General features: G+C 33.0%; 1 protein-coding gene across 15 annotated transcripts in view; it reads left to right on the top strand.

Annotated features, from left to right (window-relative positions):
• The window catches only part of sif (guanine nucleotide exchange factor still life), a 442,635-nt gene extending 424,324 nt beyond the window's left edge, over positions 1-18,311 (top strand). For all 15 annotated transcript variants that reach the window (XM_089631932.1, XM_089631928.1, XM_089631958.1 and 12 more), the window contains 12 exons: positions 2,672-2,845; positions 4,828-5,022; positions 5,143-5,251; positions 5,854-6,033; positions 6,270-6,407; positions 6,506-6,663; positions 6,747-6,934; positions 7,049-7,244; positions 7,696-7,900; positions 8,340-8,481; positions 8,915-9,018; positions 14,725-18,311. In XM_089631932.1, the coding sequence (XP_089488058.1) occupies positions 2,672-2,845; positions 4,828-5,022; positions 5,143-5,251; positions 5,854-6,033; positions 6,270-6,407; positions 6,506-6,663; positions 6,747-6,934; positions 7,049-7,244; positions 7,696-7,900; positions 8,340-8,481; positions 8,915-9,018; positions 14,725-14,855 (1,920 nt within the window). In that variant the 3' untranslated portion in view covers positions 14,856-18,311. The remainder of the gene's footprint in view (positions 1-2,671; positions 2,846-4,827; positions 5,023-5,142; positions 5,252-5,853; positions 6,034-6,269; positions 6,408-6,505; positions 6,664-6,746; positions 6,935-7,048; positions 7,245-7,695; positions 7,901-8,339; positions 8,482-8,914; positions 9,019-14,724) is intronic.
• Positions 18,312-24,119: the final 5,808 nt, after the last annotated feature.

Raw genomic sequence — 24,119 nt, 5'->3', positions numbered from 1 at the left:
TATGTATCCAAGGAGTCGAGATATTTTGAAAGATCTGTCACTTCTTCATCATTATTATAACTTCGTATATTGTGTACTTGATTCACCATTGTTTTATACGGACTCTCAGACTGTTTACATTTAACTTGCCTATTCCTGTCTTTATTAATATATTATAAATTGGACTTTTACAAGGAAATTGACATTTGGTTACAGTATGAAGTATAACAGGATATATGTTGTGTTATACATAAGTTTATACAACAAATACTAGTACTATGATTAATATTGATTCCAAGTAATAAGACCTGATACAGTAAATAAAACAAAGCATAAAATATGAATATTAGTATGTTTACAGCGCCCTTGAGGTGTTTTTGCACAAAAACGGCGTTATACAAATCATCCAAGTATTATTATTATTATTATACGATTATTGATGCTAATTACGAACCAGTAAAACAAGAACACAATTTACACAAGCTATCGAATAATATTACAAGAAGAATTACAGAGCAGAAAAAAATAACAGTAAATAGTACCTTTAGAAAAAGTAAAACCGATTTACAAATACGGTTACTATAATTAAAAGTGTTTTTAAATAATAGGAACTGAAATTTAAATATATCAAAGTATAATGTATAAAGCAAGTATGTTCGTACATGTATACAATTATAAATATGTGTAACAAATAATAATAAACAATAATTAGTCGCCTGATATATCAATACAAATTGAAAATATCTTCCGAGTAAAAATAAATGCCGCCAACGGGAATTGAACCCGTGCCTTCTGATGTCCGGTCAGGTGCTCTGAACCACTGAGCTATGTCGGCTTATTTCCAACCCGCCAAATGATTCAACATGTACTAGTACCTCAATCAACAATTACTGCTTATTTTATTTTTTCTTCTGTAAACAACCAACTTTATTTTTGTAGGAAAGGCTTTGTTTGTGCTAAATTTCTCACTAGATGGCGTCGAGATATATAATATCTTCATTTATTGTTGAAATATTTTTGACTTGTCAAATATTATTATTTTTTATTGTGTCTGATAATTTTAGAAGTAGATCAGTTACCACTTGTCTATCTGATAATTTGAGAAGTCTGGTTTCGGTAAGAAAGTTATTATAAATTCAATAATATTGTATGGTACACTAACAATATAAACTGTAGAAGTCAAAATGTTTATTGTGTGATACACTTACAAAACAATACAAACTGTTGAAGTAAAACGTATATTCAAATGTATTCATATGAAGTTCCCGGCGAAATAAATAGAATTGCTGAATTATATGTAGAGACCCTTTTTACATATATAGATAGATGATAGCAAATTTATGTAAAAAAAGTATTAACTTGCTCACATATTTTCAATTCCCACCAAAATCATTGAGTTTTATTTACTTTTTTTGTCAGATGCTTATTCTGATGGAGAAGACAGTATTAATTTTAAAAAAAACATTAAAATTAATAACATAAAGTTAAACATAAAAAGGAAAGGAAGGTCGGCATTGTGGAATTCGCACTTTCACAAAAATATCATCATCATTATCATTAACCTAATGAGGACTTTAGATATTTGGTCACGCAGCCGCTACGACCCTCGGTATGTTTACATTACGTTTCTGCAAAATGAAAACATTTTTTTGGTCTAATGGCCAACATGGTGATCATATATTATGGCTACTATACTTCACGAATTGTTTTATTTATAATTATTTAAAATATTATATGATCATTTTTATATTAATATGGTAAAATCATTATAAGAATACGGACTTATTATGGCTTAAACATGTAATAATCATGTAGATCAACAAACGCTGATTCTGAATATGTAAGTTTTATTATATTATATTAATTTTCATTTAAAAACGATTAAAGTCGAGATAAATAATGTCAGACTGGTTAACCATTTCAGACCATTTGAAAATATTTAGATTAGACTGCCATTCCGAAGGTCGCGGGTTCGAACCCGGCGTGCGCAAATAAATTTTATTTGATTTATTTGTGTTATTTCACAATTAATTAATTAAAATATAATATATAGTATATTTGCGGCACATTCCAGAGTGGAAGATACTACCAGTATCGCCCTGGTGTAAGACCACCATTCAGAATTGAAACGTTGCTCCAAATGGCTTTAGCCGTTTTTAGTGACTAGATCTGAATAGCCAGGTACTTCCCCACCTTCCTCTTTCCCTTCCCCACTTACCTTCAGCCTCACAACATCCCCCAATCGGGGATGCCATAGTCTCACTGGCTCCAGACGGGAGCAGTTGGGACTCTTGTGAGGTATTCACTATAAAAATAAAATAAAAAGATTTTATTGATTTCCTCGCTATCTACAGTGAAAAAAGTGGCTGTTTTCGTTTTCCAATTGCTGGCATTTATATAAACTGTAGTCATTTATTTTTATTTTGAGATGTGATTTTTGTTTTCAATGTTCTTTCTGATATTTGATGGTATTTTTTCAAACTTTAATTTTCATATATTTAATAAAACTTTATTTAGCTTGATTTCTCATTTTATCTGAAACTCACCCTATGAGACCAAAATACAAAATGTATTTTTTTAAATAACTATTATTATCAAGCATCCAATATGTCCTATCACTGCCAGTTTTAATTCAGATCTGAAGGGGTTGAAGTAATCAGGCACGTCTCTTACATGAAATGAATTCTTCCAGAGCGCCGAGCAGGTGACCGGATTCTGTCGCTCGCCCCAGGATACGCGGCGCGGTTCTCCCACGGGCTCGGTGGCCAGCGGGGCGGCCCTCACGCCCACTCGCCACCTCAGTGACGCGGAGCGCCTCAGGAAGGTTATCCTCGAGCTCAGGGACACGGAGAAGACTTATGTTAAGGTTGTTCATGCTGATTTATTTATGTTCGACGGTTTCACGACGAAATGGAACCTAACATAATCTAATCCAACATTATCAATCTCACTTAGTTTTTATTTTTTTTTATATTAACTCCACACAGGAGGCCCTGAAGAAAATAATTTCCCTCAGGACCTATGTCATCTTTGGGGATGCTGTGTGGAGGGTCTTTTTGTGGAGAGGAAGGAGTGAACATGGGTCTTAAAGAGTCCCATGTTGTAGGAGGGAGGAAACACAGAGGCCGGCAGTTGGTTCCACAGCCGAGCTGTTGAACTTAAGAACGAATCGTAGAAGCGACCCGTTCTCATGTGACAAATGTCAACCGTGTAGAAATGTTGGGCGCGCGTTTGGCGTGTATCTCGACTACGCACTGGTGCCGAAGGGATCAATGACGCTAGTTCCTCAGAGCATCTTCCATTGTAATACCGATAGAACAAGGACAGCATACCTACCTGACGCCTGTGCTCTAAAGATTGCAGTCCGTTTGTTAAGATTGGGGAATCTATCAAACGGACCGCCCGTTTTTGATTTTTTTATTTTTTTTTATAGTTAATACCTCACAAGAGTCCCAACTGCTCCCGTCTGGAGCCAGTGAGACTATGGCATCCCCAATTGGGGGATGTTGTGAGGCTGAAGGTAAGTGGGGAAAGGAAAGAGGAAGGTGGGGAAGTACCTGGCTATTCAGATCTAGTCACTAAACACGGCTAAAGCCATTTGGAGCAACGTTTCAATTCTGAATGGTGGTCTTACACCAGGGCGATACTGGTAGTATCTTCCACTCTGGAACGTGCCGCAAATATACTATATATTATTTTAATTAATTAATTGTGAAATAACACAAATCAATCAAATAAAATTTATTTGCGCACGCCGGGTTCGAACCCGCGACCTTCGGAATGGCAGTCCAATGCGTTACCACTGGACTATGCCGGCCGTCAAAATTGATCAAACGGACCGCCCGTTTTTTTTTCCTTAACCTAACTTAACAGATTATTTGATCATGTTCTGTTTTATCACTGATCTATTTTATTCGGTTACCATTTTATTAATTATTTTTTAATTAGAAAATGGACCGACCTCACTGAATTCGTGAAGCTACTTTAAAATCATTCATAAAATCGTATTGAAATAGAATACGATTTGCTATGAGATCTTGAAAGATAGTTTAATTTGTTTTACTATAGAAAATCATTGTTATTTTGCTTAGATTAACTTGCACATAAGCAATATAACGCATTACCTAGTTATTTAAAACTTCCGGCAACGAACAAAAAAACACTGGCAAAAGCTCTTAAAAGCTATTTCCTCAACAGTTTCATTAATGACTAACACAATCTTTCTCTGAAACTCCATAATAACATCTGCGTTTATTTATTTTAATGCATGTATTTATGTTGTCTTGTCCTTAATCTAATGTTATCTTTCCCGAAATGAGTTTTGGGAATAATACATTTCAACTTTGTTATCATTTTGTAATGTATTATCTTGTAATAAAAAAGCTTCATTAAACAGTATTGTTACAATGTTGTCCAAGTTGGTACAAAGGTCACCCGAAAAGGGCTCCTTTCCATAGGAAAAACACATAACATAACCTGGCGGCCCTGGCGCACATCCTGCGCAACTATAAAGCAGAAATCTATTCGTCTGAAGCAGCCAAATATCTCAATCGGTTATCTCTGACATTAGAAGACTTCCATTGAGATACATAAGACTTCCATTGAGAGTTATAAGATTTGTATTGAGAGGTATAAGACTTTCATTGAGATATATAATGAATAGTTAAAACTTGTGGTATATATGACCGTCAAAAGATTACTTGTTTCTTTTTTTCATTCCAAATCTTTAACTAAGCCGGGTGGTAAATCTTGTGTTAGGTATACGATATCGTATAACTTTGGTTATGGGTTTGGGTACATATATATGTGAACTGTAAAACTAATATTTTTATTTATTTCACATTTCAGCACCTTAATAGCCTATTAGAAAATTATTTAGAACCATTGAAGAGAGAAACGTTTTTATCGAATGCCGAGATAAACGCTCTATTTGGAAATATCCAAGAAATCGTCACGTTCCAGAGACAGTTTTTACAAAATCTCGACGAGGCAATTGAATTGGAGCCCAACTTCCACCAATTTGAAGTTTCCGGGCAATACAAGGTAATTTTAATATCTCGTTACTTCGACAAATCGTAATAAATTTATGGATATATTTATTTAATGAAATACTTATCGATTCTTGAAAGATCTTTTTTATTGAATACAAATTTTCTTTTTCAGAATGTTCTTTTCTCCATTGCTAGTACCTTCTTATACTATGTGAACCACTTCAAACTGTACAGTTCTTTCTGTGCAAGTCACAGTAAAGCACAAAAAGTACTTCACCCGAGTAAGTACTTTTCTTATTTCCAACATTGATACCATGATTGAACTTATTATTTTACGTACCATAAATTTTAGTCAAGAACTTAATGTCAGTCTTTTCTAATTTAAAATTATTTTAAAAATGTTAATGGTAATATAGAGATCCCTGATTTACTCAGCTTAATTACCTTCCATATACAAACTAGAATGAATTGGTCGAAAATTAATGTAGATACAACAACAGGACAGAATTATTTAGATATTCGCTTGTACCTGGATTGCATGCAGTTGTCAATAGTTTCACATAAATAATAGATGTGTTCAACTGCATGGAATATAGTTACAAGATTGCTATAATAACACGCATCAAATTTTTTGTCATTGTTTATTCTTCACTACGAATACCCGCTAAACTGCCAGGGCAGTCAAATAATAATGAATTTTAGCATAATACTATTCCTCTGCATGTGTTCTATATAATTTAAATGGCAGATGTTAAATGTATAACACGTTTGTGTAGCGTATAATTAAAAAAAAATAACGATCACTTATTCTGTGGCTCCATGCTATAAGCACGGGCCAGCAAAGACTGACCATCTTTTGTTTGTTGCTTTCTTTTTGAACCAGATGAAGGCAACCAAGCCCTGCAAGAGTTCCTGGCTGCACGGAATCCTCGCCAGCAGCACTCCAGTACCCTGGAATCCTACCTAATCAAACCCATTCAGAGAATTCTTAAGTATCCACTGCTTCTCCAACAGCTGAGAAACCTAACAGACCCAAGCTCCGACGAGCATGCTCACCTGATTGGTAATTGAACACCTCGCATATTTATTTATCAAGTACAAGTCTATATTTTCGTCATCAAATATATAACTCATATGGAAGGTCAAGAAACCTCCCGATTACTATCGGGGGAGTTTCTCGATCTTTAGTACAAGGAATCTTGCCAGACGGCTTGAACCTTATGAAACGTATCATCTGTACTAACATGTAGTTTTTATGTTGATTTTAATTTTTTATTCAACTGAAATTTGTTTGTGCAGAGGCTCTGAAGGGAATGGAGAAAGTGGCTGAACATATCAATGAAATGCAACGAATTCACGAAGAGTACGGAGCAATATTTGATCATCTCTTTAGACAGCACCAAAAGTCATGCAAACAACCAATCGATTTAAGCCCAGGTAATAAACACGGTTTGTTGTATCAAAGCATTACAATTACATTTTATATTAAGATTGATGATAATGGTATTTTATTGCGGTTGTTTTTCATATTTTAGGTGATTTATTGTACTATGGAGGTGTGGAGTGGCTGAACATTTCGGATTTCCTCGGTAAAATTAAGAAAGGTTTGGAGCTGCACGCGATGTGTTTCGTTTTCAAATCGGCTGTTGTATTCCTTTGCAAAGAAAGACTGAGACAGAAGAAAAAATTAATGGTAAGTAAAGTCTCTACTTAAACTTAATACTTAAATAGTGTTTTAGGGGATGTTTTTAAGCAAATTATTTAATTATTTTACAGGGCGTTTCGTCAAAGAGTAACTCTAACGAGGTAGAAATAATAAGATACCAAGTATTAATTCCCGTCACTGAAGTTCAGGTACGAGCTTCTTCTGCCAAGGACATGGATAGCCATTTCCTTTGGGAACTCATTCACCTGAGATCACAACTTCAACGCAGATCCGAGAAAGTATACGTTCTTTCCAATAGGTTAGTATTTTTTGTAACCTGTCTGCTAGACTTTTGTGGTGAAGTAAAAATATTTCCAAATAACAAATTACTTAATCTCGTTTTTTGCATCATGGTGATTATGATTTTTTTTAGCACGGCTGACTTCCGCAACGCATTCTTGAAGACCATCCGTCAGATAATCCGCGAGAGTGTCCGCAATATGTCTATTCCGCCTACCAAGCCCCTTGGACCACACCCACTGGGCCCCAGTCAGTCTCCGGGACCGATGCACAAGGAGTCCATGACTCACCACTCCAGCCACACACTGGATAGACCTAAAGTTCAGCAGGTTGGTGCATGTCGAACTAATTGGAACTAATCTATTTGGAAGACAGTAGTGACATTTTTTGTCAAGATCACGAAAAATGTAAAAAACAGTTATTATATCATGGGAACATGACAAAGGAAAATATCAGGGGAAAAACAAGTATATTTTTCGGGTTAATTTTTTTATCGTAGCTTTCTTTATTTTGATATCTTTTGTAGAAGCAAAAAAAGTAATCATCTTTTGCGTAAAACGTAAAAACATGTCTCCATCAACCGCTGATTTTCTAAATTTTGAAAAATAACCCAATTCTACAAAAATGCATGATTTTTTTAAACCCAAAAAATAATTTTTCAAAGCATGCAATTTTTTCAACAAAATTATTTGATAGCATGAGTTTTTATTAATAAAAATAACATTATAGTATGCTTATTTTAAAGCCTGAAACCCAAACTAACCAAACTCAAACTAACAGGTGCAGGTAATGCAAGGTTCCCACACGTTGGGCAAGACCAAAAAGTGCAAGCAGCCCGGACAGAGACACTCTGCTGGAAACATTGAAGTGGAGAGTTTGTCACGAGGAAACTCCCAGGACGAGCAGCAAGAACCCATTATGATGCACATCCCGCCGCAGCAGGACAGCTTCCGCGGAAGAAGCAAAACACTCGGAGATACTGCCGGTATGTTCCTACACTACCCCAGTTGACGTAAAGCAGTATTAAAAACAAACCAACCGATTATAAAATCATGCTTGACACTATTGAACACTGAATTACCTAACAGGTATGCAGGAGTATTAGCCAGCAGTAGAAGTACCAATGTGGTACCTAAGTGAGGTACCGAGAGTGATTTGTTACATGTTTGTTACATGGTCTGTTACAGAGTATGTAATGAATTGGTTAATTAGAGACAAATGAATGAGCATGAGCATAATATGGTACCTATCTAGAGTTGTTCCCTTGACGTAGATGTGAATAATGGCGTTATTTTATTTTATCCAATGGTTTTTTTACATTTTTGTGGAGAATCGATAACCGACTTCGTTGAATAGAACTGAACTGAAAGAATTGATTCAGAGAACAGAATATGAAAATTGACTTGCTGCATGTGTGTTTTCAGAACCTGTCGTTCCCAAGAGAACTACGTCAGAGCTGGAGCGCTCAGACCCAGGCACCAAGTCCGAAGGTGAAGAGGATTCCCAGGCGGGGGTCGTGACTCACAAAAAAGGGCTGGGAAGGACTCCAAATCACCTTACTCTTAGGTATGTTTTGTATTATTGATGAAACATTCAATATTCAGATAACTACTCAACTGAATCCCAAGAACACGCTATTTTTTGACATTCATTTACCTTTTCTTAAAAATGATATTTTTCTTATAATTTAACACATTTCTGACATTGAAAACATTTAACAAGAAGTTTTCTGGAATATTTAATTTTTAACAAAGGGTTGGTAATACGGAAATACTTGTAAACCCGCTGGATGACAGCACTGCCTATACTCGGTCGAGCCTTTGCATATAATATCTCAATTCATTGAAATTGCTGCTAACGTCCATTGAAATAAAAAGGTTTTAAAATAATTGTAGTTAATCATTCTAAAAAAAGTCTTATCAGAAATTACCAGTGGGTTTGCTATAATTAATTAAAATTTGTTGTGACATAAGAAACTTTCAATGGCGTTTAATTTCAGTACCACATCAACATTAAGTGCAGGCAGTACCGGCAGCCAGGCGCGCCTTATCCAATCCTCGCACCAGCCCACCACATACCACCCCGTGCTGGTGAAGGACCTAGGTAAGCAACATTCCTCCCCGTCACTTAGAACCTCGCCCGACTGCCGTAAGTTGAGTGCCACTATCTCACCAGAGCACCAAGTTAGAGTTGTTAAGTCGTTCAGCGGAGGAAATATCAACCGCGATATTTCCCCTGATAAAAATTTCAATGGAAACTATTTCTACAATAAGGATTGCGTCACGAAAGTAATCATTCACAAGTCACCAAGAAAAAGTAGTTTAAAATCTACTCAGAGCAGCTTCGAGACTTCTCCAAGAGGTAGCATAGATAGAGACAGGTCACCTAAAGGAAGTATCGATCTAGATCGATCACCAAAAGATACCATAAATAGAGACAAGTCACCCAAAGGAAGTATTGATATCGATCGATCATCTAAAGGAACTATAAATAGAGATCGCTCGCCTAAAGGGAGTATTGATCTTGATCGATCACCTAAGGGAACCATTAAAAGAGATAAATCTCCACGAGGAAGTATCGATAGAGATAGATCTCCAAAAGGTGGCATTGGTAGAGAGAGATCTCCAAAAGGAAGCATGGACAGAGGCAGATCTCCCAAAGGAAGCATAGACAGAGATAGATCTCCGAAAGGAAGCATAGACAGAGATAAATCTCCCAAAAGTATTATTATTTGGAGCAAAACGCCTAACGGAGGCGCAACCATCAAAAGAGATAGATCACCTAAAGGGATTATTGAACGAGACCGATCCCCGAAAGGAAGTCTTGACAGAGATAGGTCTCCAAAGGGAAAGTTAACTAGAGAAAGTTCTCTTTGTATTGATCAAGACAGGTCACCTAAACCGACCAGAAATGGCGCCAATAGAGATAAATCGCCAAAGACAATTATAGTTCGGGATAGATCACCAAAACCTATAGAAAAGACGTCTCAAAAGACAAAAAACTTTGAGCGGGGAAAATCTCCTCGGAACAGTGTGGATTTTTGTAGATCTCCACAACGATGCAAATCACCAGCCAATGAAATGGAACGTTCCAAGTCTCCATTGAAACCAGTCCTTAAGAAAGGCATAATGAGATCTAAATCTCCTCAAACAAGCTCCGACCGATCTCCTAACAAATCTCCCAACTTGGCTAGGAAGTACTCTAAATCCGCACAAGACCGATTAGCTAAGCTTGGAACTAATTCCCTTGATCGAGCTTCCCAGTATTCACCGATGGCGGGATACGAGGATAAAGCTTACAAACTTGGCATTGTAGTTTCCAAATCTACAGAATCAATAGCTAAAGTTATTGAGAAACCAACGTGTGTACAGTGTTACCTTTCAAACAAGAAGCAAAACAAAGTTTCCTAGCATAAGGCCAGTGCGAACCGAGGCCGCTCGCACAAGAACAGAAAGAAGTTGGCCTTCAACAACAGACAAATGTCCTCCTCAGACAGGAGCAGCGTGGAGACCCTCGACTTCATCAATGAACCCCACGAACATAGCATTGACTGTATGAGGGATCTTTCTTATGACAAATCAGAAGATAATGATGAAATACATGTTTAACTAAATAATGGTTCAATAGCCACTCCCAAACAATCTTCAATACCGTAATTTTATTACTTGGCACATGTACTTTGTCTTCCAACATCTCCATCAATAAAAATGAAGAAAGAAAATGAAAGGTGCAATATTAGATAGTTACGACCTAATTTTAGTGTTATATTAATAGACTTTTTATTATTTTTAAATTAAATATATGATCGTACCTATCCCACATATAATAAATTATGTTCATAGGTTCTAAAACAATCAAAATAAAACATTTAAATTTCTTCATTTTTAATTGTTCTTCTTTCTATGGTTTTAAGTAACTTATTAATACAATTTGTTGATCGTGGCTTATTTATTACTCAAATAATTGTTATATTAATTATTGTATCTTGTCAAAATCATTTATTGTTCCAAGAATTTTTTTGTTCTTGATTGATAAAATATCCACACCAATTTTAAGTAGTTTTAAGAAGCAATGTCTGTTACTAATCATTATTTAATTTGCATGCCTTAAAATATATATTTTTAAATGTGTGTTTCATAATCCTCCCAGAATGATCTTCATTTGAAAAAAAAGTGAAATATTATTTTTATGAATGAGGAAATTCAGTTAAGGGTTCGTCCTAATCGAATATTAATGATTATCTATTACAATTACGTAATATTGAGAGAAAGTACTCAAAAACCTTAAAAACGTAATTGGATTTCCTCAAATTCAATAATGTTAGTTACATAATATTAAACGGGTAAATACTAGAAAATAAAAGTTTCAAATGTATCATAAAAACAATATCTTGTTTTAAAATTGCTAGAATTGCGTTATTGGAGGGTTCACTGAGCCAACTTATGAATGTACAGTTATTTTTTTATTTATTAAAAAATAAATAAACATGTGCCAATTGTCACATGACAAATTGTAAAAAATATGGAATCATTTCATGAGCTTTTAATATTTGCACCCAGTTTTAGATGAATTCAGTAGCTAGCAAATAAAAATATCCTACACATTAATTCTTTTGAAACTAGTACCCATTTAGATACATCGACACAAGACATTGTTGAAATAAGTACGTAAATGTGGTGTAAACACTAGTTATTAGTAAAATCCCGCCATTTATAGTAGGTAGAAAAATGTATTAGAGATCACCGAATTGCCGATGCAGGATGATTTGCTCTTTCCACGTGTTTACATAAATATGTATGTTCCCCTGGCGATACAGTAAGACATGTATTCATTTAACATTCATAAAATATAGCGTGAACACAAATATGTATTGCAATCATCATCTTATTAGCATCTAAAATACAATATTACGTAATTAAGTAAAATGATAAACCATATTGCTGCTAGTATGGAATGTCCATTATAATATGATATATAATTGTATGTAGATAGTATGCACACAAACTCTTTCCTCTCATGGTATTTAAATAATCTGCACTCGTTGGCTTTTTATGACCCTGACAAAATACCTAACATATTATGAAAGGTATTTTATTTTTTAAATATCCATATTGTTTTACTTTGAGTGATAAATCATTTGTTTTGATACGCCTAGTCAATTTATCAATAGATTCTTCAATAAATTGCGTAACTGCCCTTCGATTGACGCCATCGTTAAAATAATTTTGGATGTAGCTGATTTCAATGTTGAAACATTGATTCTTTTTACATATTTTGATTTCATAAAATTGTCCAATCTCAACTAACCACGGCATTCTAAATTAATAGAACCTTGCAAACTATTCAAACTTAGAAGGGGAAAATATCAGATCACGCATTATTTGTTGACATGCAAACGTATCCATAAACAATACAGACAATGCAAACATCAGTAAATTTATATTACTTCGTACGTCCGCTTTGATTTGAACGATTTTGAAAATATTGCACATACACTTTCGATAAAAGATGATAAAATAGTCACTCGTAGTGAGATGTGACAACATGGAGAGTGGCCAAACGTTTCAATGGAATTTTTTTTCGAATAAACACAAATAAATGTGATACTACAGAAAAGTTTCTCTTATGACCTACGCCATTCAAATAATATTAAATATTATCAATGCGCGTTATGAACGTGGTCTGAAGTAGCAAATTACATGCGAATAAACAAAGTTTGCAGGTAGGGGAACTCGTCTCAATACTTAACAAGTTTTCGAGAAATGTCGAAAGATCAACTTGCTCGTCGTACTCTGTTCTATTGATTTCTCTGTGGAAGTTTTCTTATTACGATAACTCGGAATAGAACCTTTATACGGAATGATGTGTTTGTGTCAAGATTGGCAAGCAAAGATCATGTGTAGTAAACTAAGGATGCCTCAGCTCACCAACGGTATTTAAAGCTATGGTAAATGCACTATGAGAAAGGCTCTATACGATTGAGAATTTAGTAGCAAAATTATCGCTGGAAACTCACTTCTGAAGAATAAATTAATCACTTCCTCAGAAAATTATAGGAAGGAAGTCGCATAGACCTAACTAGAGGCTGACCAACAAAACATGTAATTTTGAACAGGACCAACACTCTCGTAGAAGGAGACCGGTCAACGCCGACGACGTAGCGCTGACGATCTGGACCGATGGTCCTCGTACGAATCGCGTAGCACTACCGCTTTTCAAGTGACCGACGTATGCGTTGTGAGAGTCAGCAACTTTGCATTCTTAGGTGCGTCTATAAGTGACAAAGGAGGTTGCGATAAATAGGTGAAACGAAGAGCCTGCTTGACAAAACATGTTTTGAGCTCATGCAAATAATACGTGGCTATGTAATTACAGAAACTAGAAGGGTCCAAGTTTTGATCTTACATACATTATGGACACGAGCACTCTCAAAACCAGTGGAAGGGTAGATACCCTCGATATTTATGGTCTTAACATGGTCAACCAGGCCTGCTAACCTTTTCTCAACCATCACAGTAATGGGGGAATGACTGAAGATGAAGTGTTTGGATGTCTCACGGTAAATTATCTTAAATAGACGCACTTTTCCATATCTTAACACTAAGCTCCAACTTTGATTCTTCAAATCGTAGCACAAATAGTGTTGGTAAATACTGAGGTAAATAGAAATTTTAGGTAAAATATATATTAATAAATATAATACTGAAAAAGATAAAATAAGACCTAATTATAATGTAGTTAATATTAGCGAAGTACTTACACACTATTATGAATGCATGTTTGTAGAGAGAATATTAATCTAATAAGCAGCTTGTAGTTGCAATCACTTCATTTGCATACAAGAGTTTTTTTGTCAAAATACAGTTATGTAATATTATTATGTTTATATGTATACTTTCTTACAGTAGCTTTGTTTGAAATATATCAAATTGTTTTGAAAATATACATGTTGGCAGTAAACAAATTTAAAGGAACTTTGAAATTTGCTTCAAATATCATTATACATAACTAATTTAAAACATGTTTACTACAAATGAAGGCCTAATTTTTTCAATGACTTACATATGAATTCGAATAAATGTTTATACCTATATACCTACATTAATACTTAGTGTTGTGATTTCAAGATCTCGCATCTCATATTATAATAAAGAATTATAAATACATGTTTTCCATACTATCAACTGTTTCACACCATGCTTAAAATATATGTGAATTATTTTTTATGAGTATACATTTTTATCACACATCCAATTCTGAGGCAGTAAGAACTACAATATTTGAAAATAAATATTAATAAAATAAGTCAGAATGTCCGTTGGTTTACACACACGATTATTCTTGCGAACAAAGTATTCTAACGCAATCTCATGTCGACAAGTAAATACCTTCAATTACTTTTTTAATATGATTTATGTCTTTATTTATGGCAATGCTTTTCATCGTGTATATCTGTATTCCAAAAGGGTAATTAAAATAATCCAATAAACTTTAAACACAATGACAATCGTACATAAGTTTGCTTAATATAGATTATTCAAAAGCTTATTTTGCATCTACTGTAAGATAATTCCTGCCGAGTAGTGTCTGGTAAGGTGTAGTAGAGTGAGGAAAACCATCAGCAAACATTTAACTCTTTCTCCACGTCTAATAAGACTACTCTTATTCGATGTGAATAGATAATTTTGTAATTGCAACACCTCAAAGTGTGGTCTATGCTCTGAAATTGATTTGAAAAAAATTACCACTCCTAGTTAACATTACTGATAAAAAGATAAGCTAAAGAGTTGGGTGTTTGGTGTGTTGTAGGTTCGCCTGTGTGGAAACCAAGAGACATGATGGGTGATTTGGGCGCGACCTCCACCACCTTGCCCCGGAGTCACCGGGCGGGCCAGCAGCCTCCCTCTGGCCGCAAGTCCCTCGAACCAGATCACCACTAACTGCAGACACTCAATCAATCAATCAATCAGCCAACCAAACAACCCCTTCTGTTCTATTCCGTTCCGTTCTGTTCTGTCACCTCGCCCACCTCCTCTCTCCACCCACCGCTCTTCACGGATTCTATTCTGTTGCCGCTTTATCATTCATTGTCATTGGTTGCCATTCCTTAGGTTTCATTTATTCATATTGAACCCTAATTATAATAAATTAGTCATGGAAGATTCATAAGCTGACAAAGTTTGTAAATTTTCAATTTGGTTCAAGTTACATTTGATTACATTTTACTGATTTGTTTTGCAAACCTTTTATAATGTTTACAATCTTAATGTCATTATTTACACTTGTATTATCATTATTTGAAATGAAAAGTTCTGTTTTCAAACTTCTTAAATAAGTAAATAACATCAACTTGAGCTAAGTTCTAACTAAAACTCTAAATGAAGAGACACAAAGTCTTTAAATTAATCTACATATTAAATATTTGATGAAAATACTATACTGTAGCTAGGTACGTAGAAATACAAAGGTCTTCCTGAATATTTGACCGCGATTTTATTTTATTCTTTGGTTCGTTGTTTTAAACAATTTATTGTGCCAATTTACTATTCTTGGTGTGTCAAAATTTATTAGTAAATCATTTGGAATGAAAAACACGTGAGAATTTTATGTAATCTGTTTCAATATTGTAACGAAATTTGAAGCATCGAATGAATGGTTACATAATATTATTAAGAGATATAGAGAGTTTCACATAGGTGACAATTTGATGAATAGGTTTTCTATTGGGTAATTTTAAATAATAAAACAAACATTTTCCGAATAAAACAACACAAAACAATGTATTTATTTGTTGCATTGCATGTACAAATAGATTCAAATCTTTTTGTGGGTGAGTGATCTGACCAAGAAGTAATACAACTTGTAAACACTCTTTGTCAGTTTTTGAAACTCTCGATAGTTAAATATTTGTCTGCATGAAGATTTAAGTTGTTATATACTTCTATCATGTGTTACAAACTACCTCCTTATTCTTTAGCTTTTAAATGACTTTAATTGATTGTTGTAATCGATGATATTGATACCCTTATGTTATAATTATTGACATGTTCTTTTGGAACTCGCTGTTTATGTTAAATCGTTAGGTTATTGATATTTTCTGTGCGAAGATCAGAAAAATATTATTTATTTTCCCTAGTGAATGCCCCTCAACCATTTACGTGTTATCATAGTTCCGTGGCCTTGAACAATTGACGATTGTTTTTATAAAGATGAGGCAAATAGAAACATCATGTAATGTTATCGAATATGGTATACAATGTATCATTCCACGGCACTATGGTAAATTGCAATGGGTTTTGCTTTACGCAAGGTGATATGAATGTGATTTTAAAAAACTCTCACATTTTTTTGCAAAGCAAGTTTCCTTTTCTGTATTCTTGTAATTACTTAAACTTTACTTAGCTAATTTTCATGTTATATCCAATTTATAACATTTATTTGAACAAATATTATCGGTGATCAAATCACACCTCACCTTTTTTAAATGCTAAGAGTTCGCTTGGTCTTTCGGAAATATACTTTTTTTAGTTTTCATCGCAAAATGCATTATGCTTGCTTTGCAAACATATTGTCACTATTAATTGTTATTTGAAACTTTTACAAATCTTCGTATAAATATTTATTTACATAATAACTACAAATTTACAATTTTCTCACATTAAAGATTCTAGTCAATGAAATGTTATCATCTGAAAAGTTTACAATAATTAGTTACCTATTATCAGCAATGTATCATTGCATGAATGTTTGGCGAATATCTTTCTGTATTGTCTATTAAAGTTTTTATTTCAGTAGTTATACACATTATCATATTATTGATAATTATTCACAATCAATTATTTAGAAGTTAGAAAATAAGTGCAACCGAACTAAATGTAACATGGAAAGATGTGAAACCGGAGAAGATTAATAGTAAATACACGATTGATACTTAATACATAAGAACACATTGAACGAAGAAGCTGATAGTTGACCTTCATATTTAAACCATAAATAATAATGTACCTATATCGTGCACTTTCTAAGGAGAACTTTCAGAAACACAGTTTTCGTCTGAACGATGGGAAATGGAAAGGTTGTTGGTTTGTAGACGAATTCTCGAATCATCACTGGTTGTAAGTTTGCTAAGAACTCGTGAACTAGGATCATTACCTCGGCGCGACGTGGACTGGACTAACCGGAATGAACCGGTACAACTTCTGCGTCAGAGCTGAGAGTTGCTTATTGCGAGAAACTCTGTTTTCAGAAGTTCTCTATTCCCACTTAGTTTTCATGATATTATGATAAATAGGTAGGAATTTAATATTTATTCACACTACTATAAGTATTAGGAAATTACAGTAAATAACGAACACAACAAACAACCTTGATGCCAAAGTCCTGCACGAAATATACCTAACATGTATTTATACTATTACAGGCATCGCAAGATACGGCCCGGTTTATGCTGATTCTTTATGCATTATTTTATACTATTCTAATTTCGTGGTGATAAACAATCATGTTTTGTACTGTCGAAAGAATGCAAATTTCTTGAATGAGTGCGAATAAATGAGTTGAAGGGTAAGTAAGTTGTAAGCAGCACGACTTTACTAAGAAATTACAAAATCAAGCGCAGCGTTGGTAAACAAAAGAATATTTAGTAATTCGTTCTTAGACTTGTCTATCATATTTCAATAAAATTTTAACATTTTATTTATTCTGAAACCTATAAATAATTAACCATCAAACTTAGATTTTTTATATTTTCTTCGGAATTCGAACGAAACTACTCAATCTATGAATTGAACTGAGAATGTGGAGCTTACGAAAATACAGATGAATGTGTGATTGGAATTGACGTCTTTTAAAGACTTAATATATGATATAATTACTTACGGGTACATGTATCTCTTTTCTTTTAAGAAATATATTTATATATATGTTAAATAACTTATAAGTAAACGGGTGGACGTGATATGGTGAGCTATGCGCTGGTGATAGTATATGGTATATTGCGTTTCAAAACACTTTAAAAGTTGGTATTGAATGGGATTTGTTTAATCCACATTTCTCTGAATAATTCTTCACCAAATGGAGAAACATTTAAAGCATATATTATCATGAAGTTTATGTTTTTTAAAACTGTCCAGCGTTTTCGAAATAAATTGACACTGATACGAAGGCTTTGAAAGAAATGTGAATAAAGTGAAAAACGTCTGCATTTCAAAAAAATACGTACATAATTATGAATGATTATCAATGTGTCAAATGCTAGAGTTCGGAACCTTTTAATATCATGCGATGCCTGTGATTTACAATACTTACTTTTGTATATTAAGAAGTGATTTTAATTTGTATATTTCTTGTAATCCGTTTAATTTTATGATTTTAATTACATGGACTCGGACTGTCATATGAGAAAATAAATAATATCAAATGTTGATTATATTATCTTTGTTTTATTTTAATACCTTTCTCCACCAATAATTTAATGTACCTAAAAATTATTTTAAAAACTCAAAACCAATATTTAGACATTCCGAGACGCAAGGATAATGGTAACCACAGCTTTATTTTATACGATCAAATTTGCACACTTGACATTCCAAATAAGAGAAAGGTCACCAATCTCTACATGAGATTCCGAAAAAAAACCCCATTATTTTTTCCCATCCCTTTAAAGTAGAATTAATCCCGGGTAACACTGGGAACTTCAGCTGGTCATTAATAAATCCAACGTAACGTTTTTATTCAATAATCATCTAAAAGACTGAAACTCTTCGAAGATGACCATAAAGGTAAAAAAAGAGTCGCCTGAAAAATGAAAACTTTCAATAATGTATCCAAGGCTTAATAGTAAGAGCGGAGTGACATCTGTCGGTTATTTGTGAATTAATTTAGTGTGCGGCTCGGGAAGACTTGAATTTGTGAATGAAAAAACGTACAGTCAGTGGTGTATTTCTTAAAGATTATAGTTCAGGTAGTTAACGATAGATGGTGTGGTGCTAATTAAAACTTATTTAAAAATAAAAGTTCTCTCTCTCCACACCAAATTATAACAAATGCAACAGTCAGTTGGTTGTAAATAGTGATGTTCTACTTACCCATGGGAGAGATATATTAAAAGCGATAGAATCGCCAGAGATAGATAATAATGCGGTTAAGGGATGTGACACCTTAGAAAGGTAAAGAAAAAATACATACAATATGTTTGTCATAATGTAAATAATGTAAAGGAGAGAAAAGCGATGCGGGTATGTGACACTTAAGTAAGGTAACGAAAACATACATCCCGTTTATCGACATATTTTATACAAATTATCTAAAATTATTATTAATACCATGCAAAATGAACCAAACACATGGATTATCTCCATCAAGTAACATAATATCATAATCTAAATTATTTTTACTGCCAAATCTCCCTCCTTGCAACTAGCCCTAGCACTCAGTGATCCTAGGACAACATTTCATAAATAATCTAAAATATAATGGTTTTAAACGCTTATCTCGAAATAGATAATATGGGGGACCCAAACAATGAATTTATCATAGAAGAAATTGATGCACTCAAAAAATTTAACTGGAGTTTAAACAAAAAACTGCACTCTCCAATCCCTGAAATCCAGGCGAACGGTAGCTGACATGACATTTCTCTATAAAATAATACACAACGAAATAGACTGCTCAGAACTTCTATCCCAAATAAATTTTAACACCCCATCCAAAAGAACTCGACACACCAACCTTTTTACACAACTAGTAATAATACAAACGCTGCAGCCAATTCCCCTATTTCTCACATCCTTCAAACATTCAACTCAATTCAAACAAGCACAAATACCGATATATTTTTTGATTCTCTCCCTCTATTTAAGAAAAACTTTTTTAGCACACTGAATTCGCCCACATAACACATACAACCACACACAGACACACATGCACACGTATACACACACAAACACTCAAACACACCTCTCTCCTTCCCCAGCACACTAATTAACTTAACTTAAAAATGTAACTTAACCGTAAAATGTATAATAATATTATACCTCATATGTATATATGTCAGCGACATGTCATTGGTACCAATTATTGTACTAACTTTTATAACTTTGTAACTATTGTCATCTATGTAATTATGTACTGTTTGTTTCTGCAATAAACAAAAAATAAAATAAAATCAATATTATACATCAAAACTCGTAAAATGGAAAATCTTGATGACTTTATTTGTAAACAGTATTCAGTCGGCTGTGAGATTTCATATAATAATACTTACAGAATGCAGATTGAATAACTCATATCTCGCAAAAAAATTACGGGATATCATGAATATCATAAAACACAACAATTTAATCAAAAGAGTGGAGTGGTAGCTTACACTCGCGATGACATCCACTCACAAGTTCAAGAAATTTACATCAGTTAATCAAATTGTCTGAAATTAGTAATTTATAACAAAAAAGAAGACGCTGATAAAATTATGAAAGAAATAAACAAAAAAGAAAATAACAGCATATCTGCATCAGAAATAAAAAAACGTAAACCGAACGTTATCATCAAAGGAATACATAAAGACTACAACATTCAAGATTTTAACGAAGATTTTATAGAACAAAATGAAGACATTTATCAACTTACCAAAGAAGACAGCAAACACATGCCCAAAATAATGGCAAAAATAAAAAACAAAAGAAGCGATCAACTATCCAACTACATCCTAGAAACAACCGGTCAAATGAGAAAACTATTAATCGAAAAAGGAAGAATAAACCTGGGATTTATGCGGGTTCACGTAGAGGACTCCAACCCATTGTCCCAATGCTACCACTGCCTGTGGTTCGAACATACTGCCAACAAGTGCCGAAAGAAAACAGAAAAACCCAAATGTCTCCACTGCGCAGAAGAACACATTCTAGCGAACTGCCCAAATAAAAATCAAACACCAAAGTGCTACAATTGTCTAGTCTTTAATAAAAAAAGAAATGGGAAAATAAATTCTAACCATCGAGCGAATGACAGCAAGTGCCACTACGTCAAGAAAATGACAGAATCTGCTTACCAGAAAATTGACTATAATTAAAATGCTATATTCATTAAAAAAAACAAGTAAGAAATTAATATCTCAACTATACTTTGTTTACAGCATATCAATGTCGACACCCTGTTTAATAGCGCCTGTTCAAATTTGCAGTATCTACCTAAGTACTAACAACTCACAGTCGAGTTACATTATTATTTATAAGTATATGATTATTATTGTTCCGCCCAATTATGACGTTATTAATAGAAACGAGTTCTTAATTACTAACAAAATATACTTCCGAACATATTTATTTGCACACTCATTCATCTGTAACACAATATTTCATGATGATTTCAGATGATTTCATAAATAATGAATTAGAAAAAAATATTAAAATTCAAGAATATGAATGCATATCCACTGATTCATGTAACAAAATTATTTCTAAAAACAACAGTGATATAACTATTATGCACCTAAATATTCGTAGTGTTCAAAAAAATTTTGAAGAGCTAACTCTAAAAATAAATAATTTAATAAAAAAACCGGACTTCATAGTATTATCCGAAACATTTACAAATGCTGAGTCACCTTCTTATTGCTTACCCGAATACAATTATATTTCTACCAAAATAGATATCAATAAAAATAGTGGAATAGTAATATTTGCAAGTAATAAATTTAGTATTATTAAAATAATTGAACACCCAATACATTTAGTTAACTGCATCGAAATACATTTCAAACTCGGCAAATCAATGTACCATCTAATAGCTATCTATAGAACGCACGGCTCGAATATAATTACGTTTATTAATGACCTTAAATGCATATTATCGAAATTTAAAAATAAGCTTTGCTTCATTGTAGGTGATTTTAACTTAAACATTAATGATAAAATTGAAAATGGTTGCAAAAATGAATACATTAACTGTATGACTGAACAAAACTTCATATCTTACATAAATAAAAACACAAGAGAAATAAAAGAACATACTCCATCCTGCTTAGACCATATCTGGACAAACGTAAATATTAAAAATCTTCACAAATTAAAATCAATTGTTTGGAAAACTAACATAACTGACCATCATTCATGCTTATTTCTATATAATAACAATATTAAACAAAAAAAACATAATATAATAACTAAAAAATCCACCATTAATATGACCATTCTCACTGAAAAGCTAAAAAAAGAGGATTGGAACAATGTTTTAAACAGTGATGACACTGAAACATTTTCGACTAACTTTGAAAATACCCTGTCGCAACACATTAAAAATTCAACAAATGAAACAACAACACACATAAAATCTAAATTAAGATGTTTAAAGCCTTGGATTACACAAGGACTTATAATATCTATTAGAAACAAAGAAAAACTTTACAAGACAACTTTAAAAAATCCCCAAAATGAAAATGCATATATTTTATATAAAAAATATAAAAATAAATTAACAGCCTATATTAAAAAAAGTAAAGAAGATTTTTTTTAAAATAAAATATTATCCTCAGAAAATAACCAAAAACAAATGTGGAAAACAGTTAATTTGGCTATTGACAATACAAAAAAAATACAAAACTTAAAATATATTGAGCATGATAACAAAATTATAGATGCCAATATGCAACCTAAACAATGTGCAAAAATATTTAACTCTTTTTTTGCTAATGTCGGAAAAAATCTTGCGAAAAATATCCAAAAATCTTTTATCCCGGAAAATCATAATAATGAAAACTTACAGGAACGTAATATACTCTCAACGTTTGAAACGACAACAGAATGTGAAATCATAAAAATAATAGATAATATGAAAGTAGGTTCGTCTCCCGGTTTTGATTCTATTACGGCACATATGTTAAAATCTATGAAACCTTATTTAATAAAACCAATCACTCATTTAATAAACCTAAGTTTAACAAAAGGAATATTTCCAACGAACTACAAAAATACAATAATCTCACCTATTTACAAATCTGGAGATCCACATCAAGTAACAAATTATCGACCAATCTGTTTAATTTCAAATATAGGAAAAATCTTTGAAAAAATAGTAAAAAAACAATTAGTCAATTTCCTAGATAATAATAAAATACTACACAAAAACCAGTTTGGATTTATAAAATCTCTCAGCACACAAGATGCTATTGCTAACGTAACTTCATACATTTACGAATCTTTAGATAAAGGTAAAAAATGTGCAGGTATATTTATTGATCTAAGGAAAGCCTTTGATAGCATATCGCATAAGATTCTACTAAAAAAAATGAATAATATAGGCATAAAAGACAACGCGATTAAATGGATTTCAAACTACCTAAAAAATCGACCACAAGTCGTAAAAATAAATAATGTTAATAGCGATAAAGAACATTCTGACTTTGGAATCCCGCAAGGTACAGTGCTTGGACCAATTCTTTTCACCATATATGTTAACGACATTTTCTTTCAACCACTACATGGCCAAATTACTTCGTATGCCGACGACACAGTTCTAATAATAAGCGAAAAAACTTGGGAAAACGTAATACTTAAAGCCACTGAAGACATAAATACTCTTAAGAATTTCTTCGACATTAATTTGCTATCACTAAATAGCGATAAAACATATGTAATTCCATTTGCAATACACACAAAAGACATCCCTAAAAATTTTAATATTATCATTCATGACAATTCCAAAATACATAATAAAAATTACTGTCTCCAAAACTGCACAATACTAAAAAACACAAACACAATCAAATATCTAGGAGTAATTATCGATAAAAATTTGAATTGGAAGGAACAAATATGTCAAATTGTAAAAAAAATCAGAAAACTGATATATGTATTTTTAAGAATCAGAAATTTTTTGTCTTTAAAAAACCTATATTTAATATATTATGCCTTGGTCCAATCAACGCTACAATATGGTATCATTAGTTGGGGATCCACATACAAAACTAACCTTACTCCAATAGAAGTGGTACAAAGGTTAATAATTAAAATAATATTACGAAAACCTTCCGATTACCCAACGGATCGATTATTCGAAGAATTTCAAGTGCCTTCATTTAAAGATCTTTATATTAAAAATGCACTAATTCAAATCATAAAAGAAAAAGACAAGTATCAATTTCTAACTGAAAACCGTACTAGACTTAAATATATTTTTCCATGCCCAAAATTAAACACTTCCTTTGCACA

This window comes from Hesperophylax consimilis, chromosome 1 (genome assembly GCF_061612785.1).
Source record: "Hesperophylax consimilis isolate HC1 chromosome 1, BYU_Hcon_1.0, whole genome shotgun sequence".
NCBI classification, from domain to species: Eukaryota; Metazoa; Arthropoda; class Insecta; order Trichoptera; family Limnephilidae; genus Hesperophylax; species Hesperophylax consimilis.
Note: the sequence above shows the minus strand (reverse complement) of the source record. Positions and strands in the feature narration are given on the sequence as shown.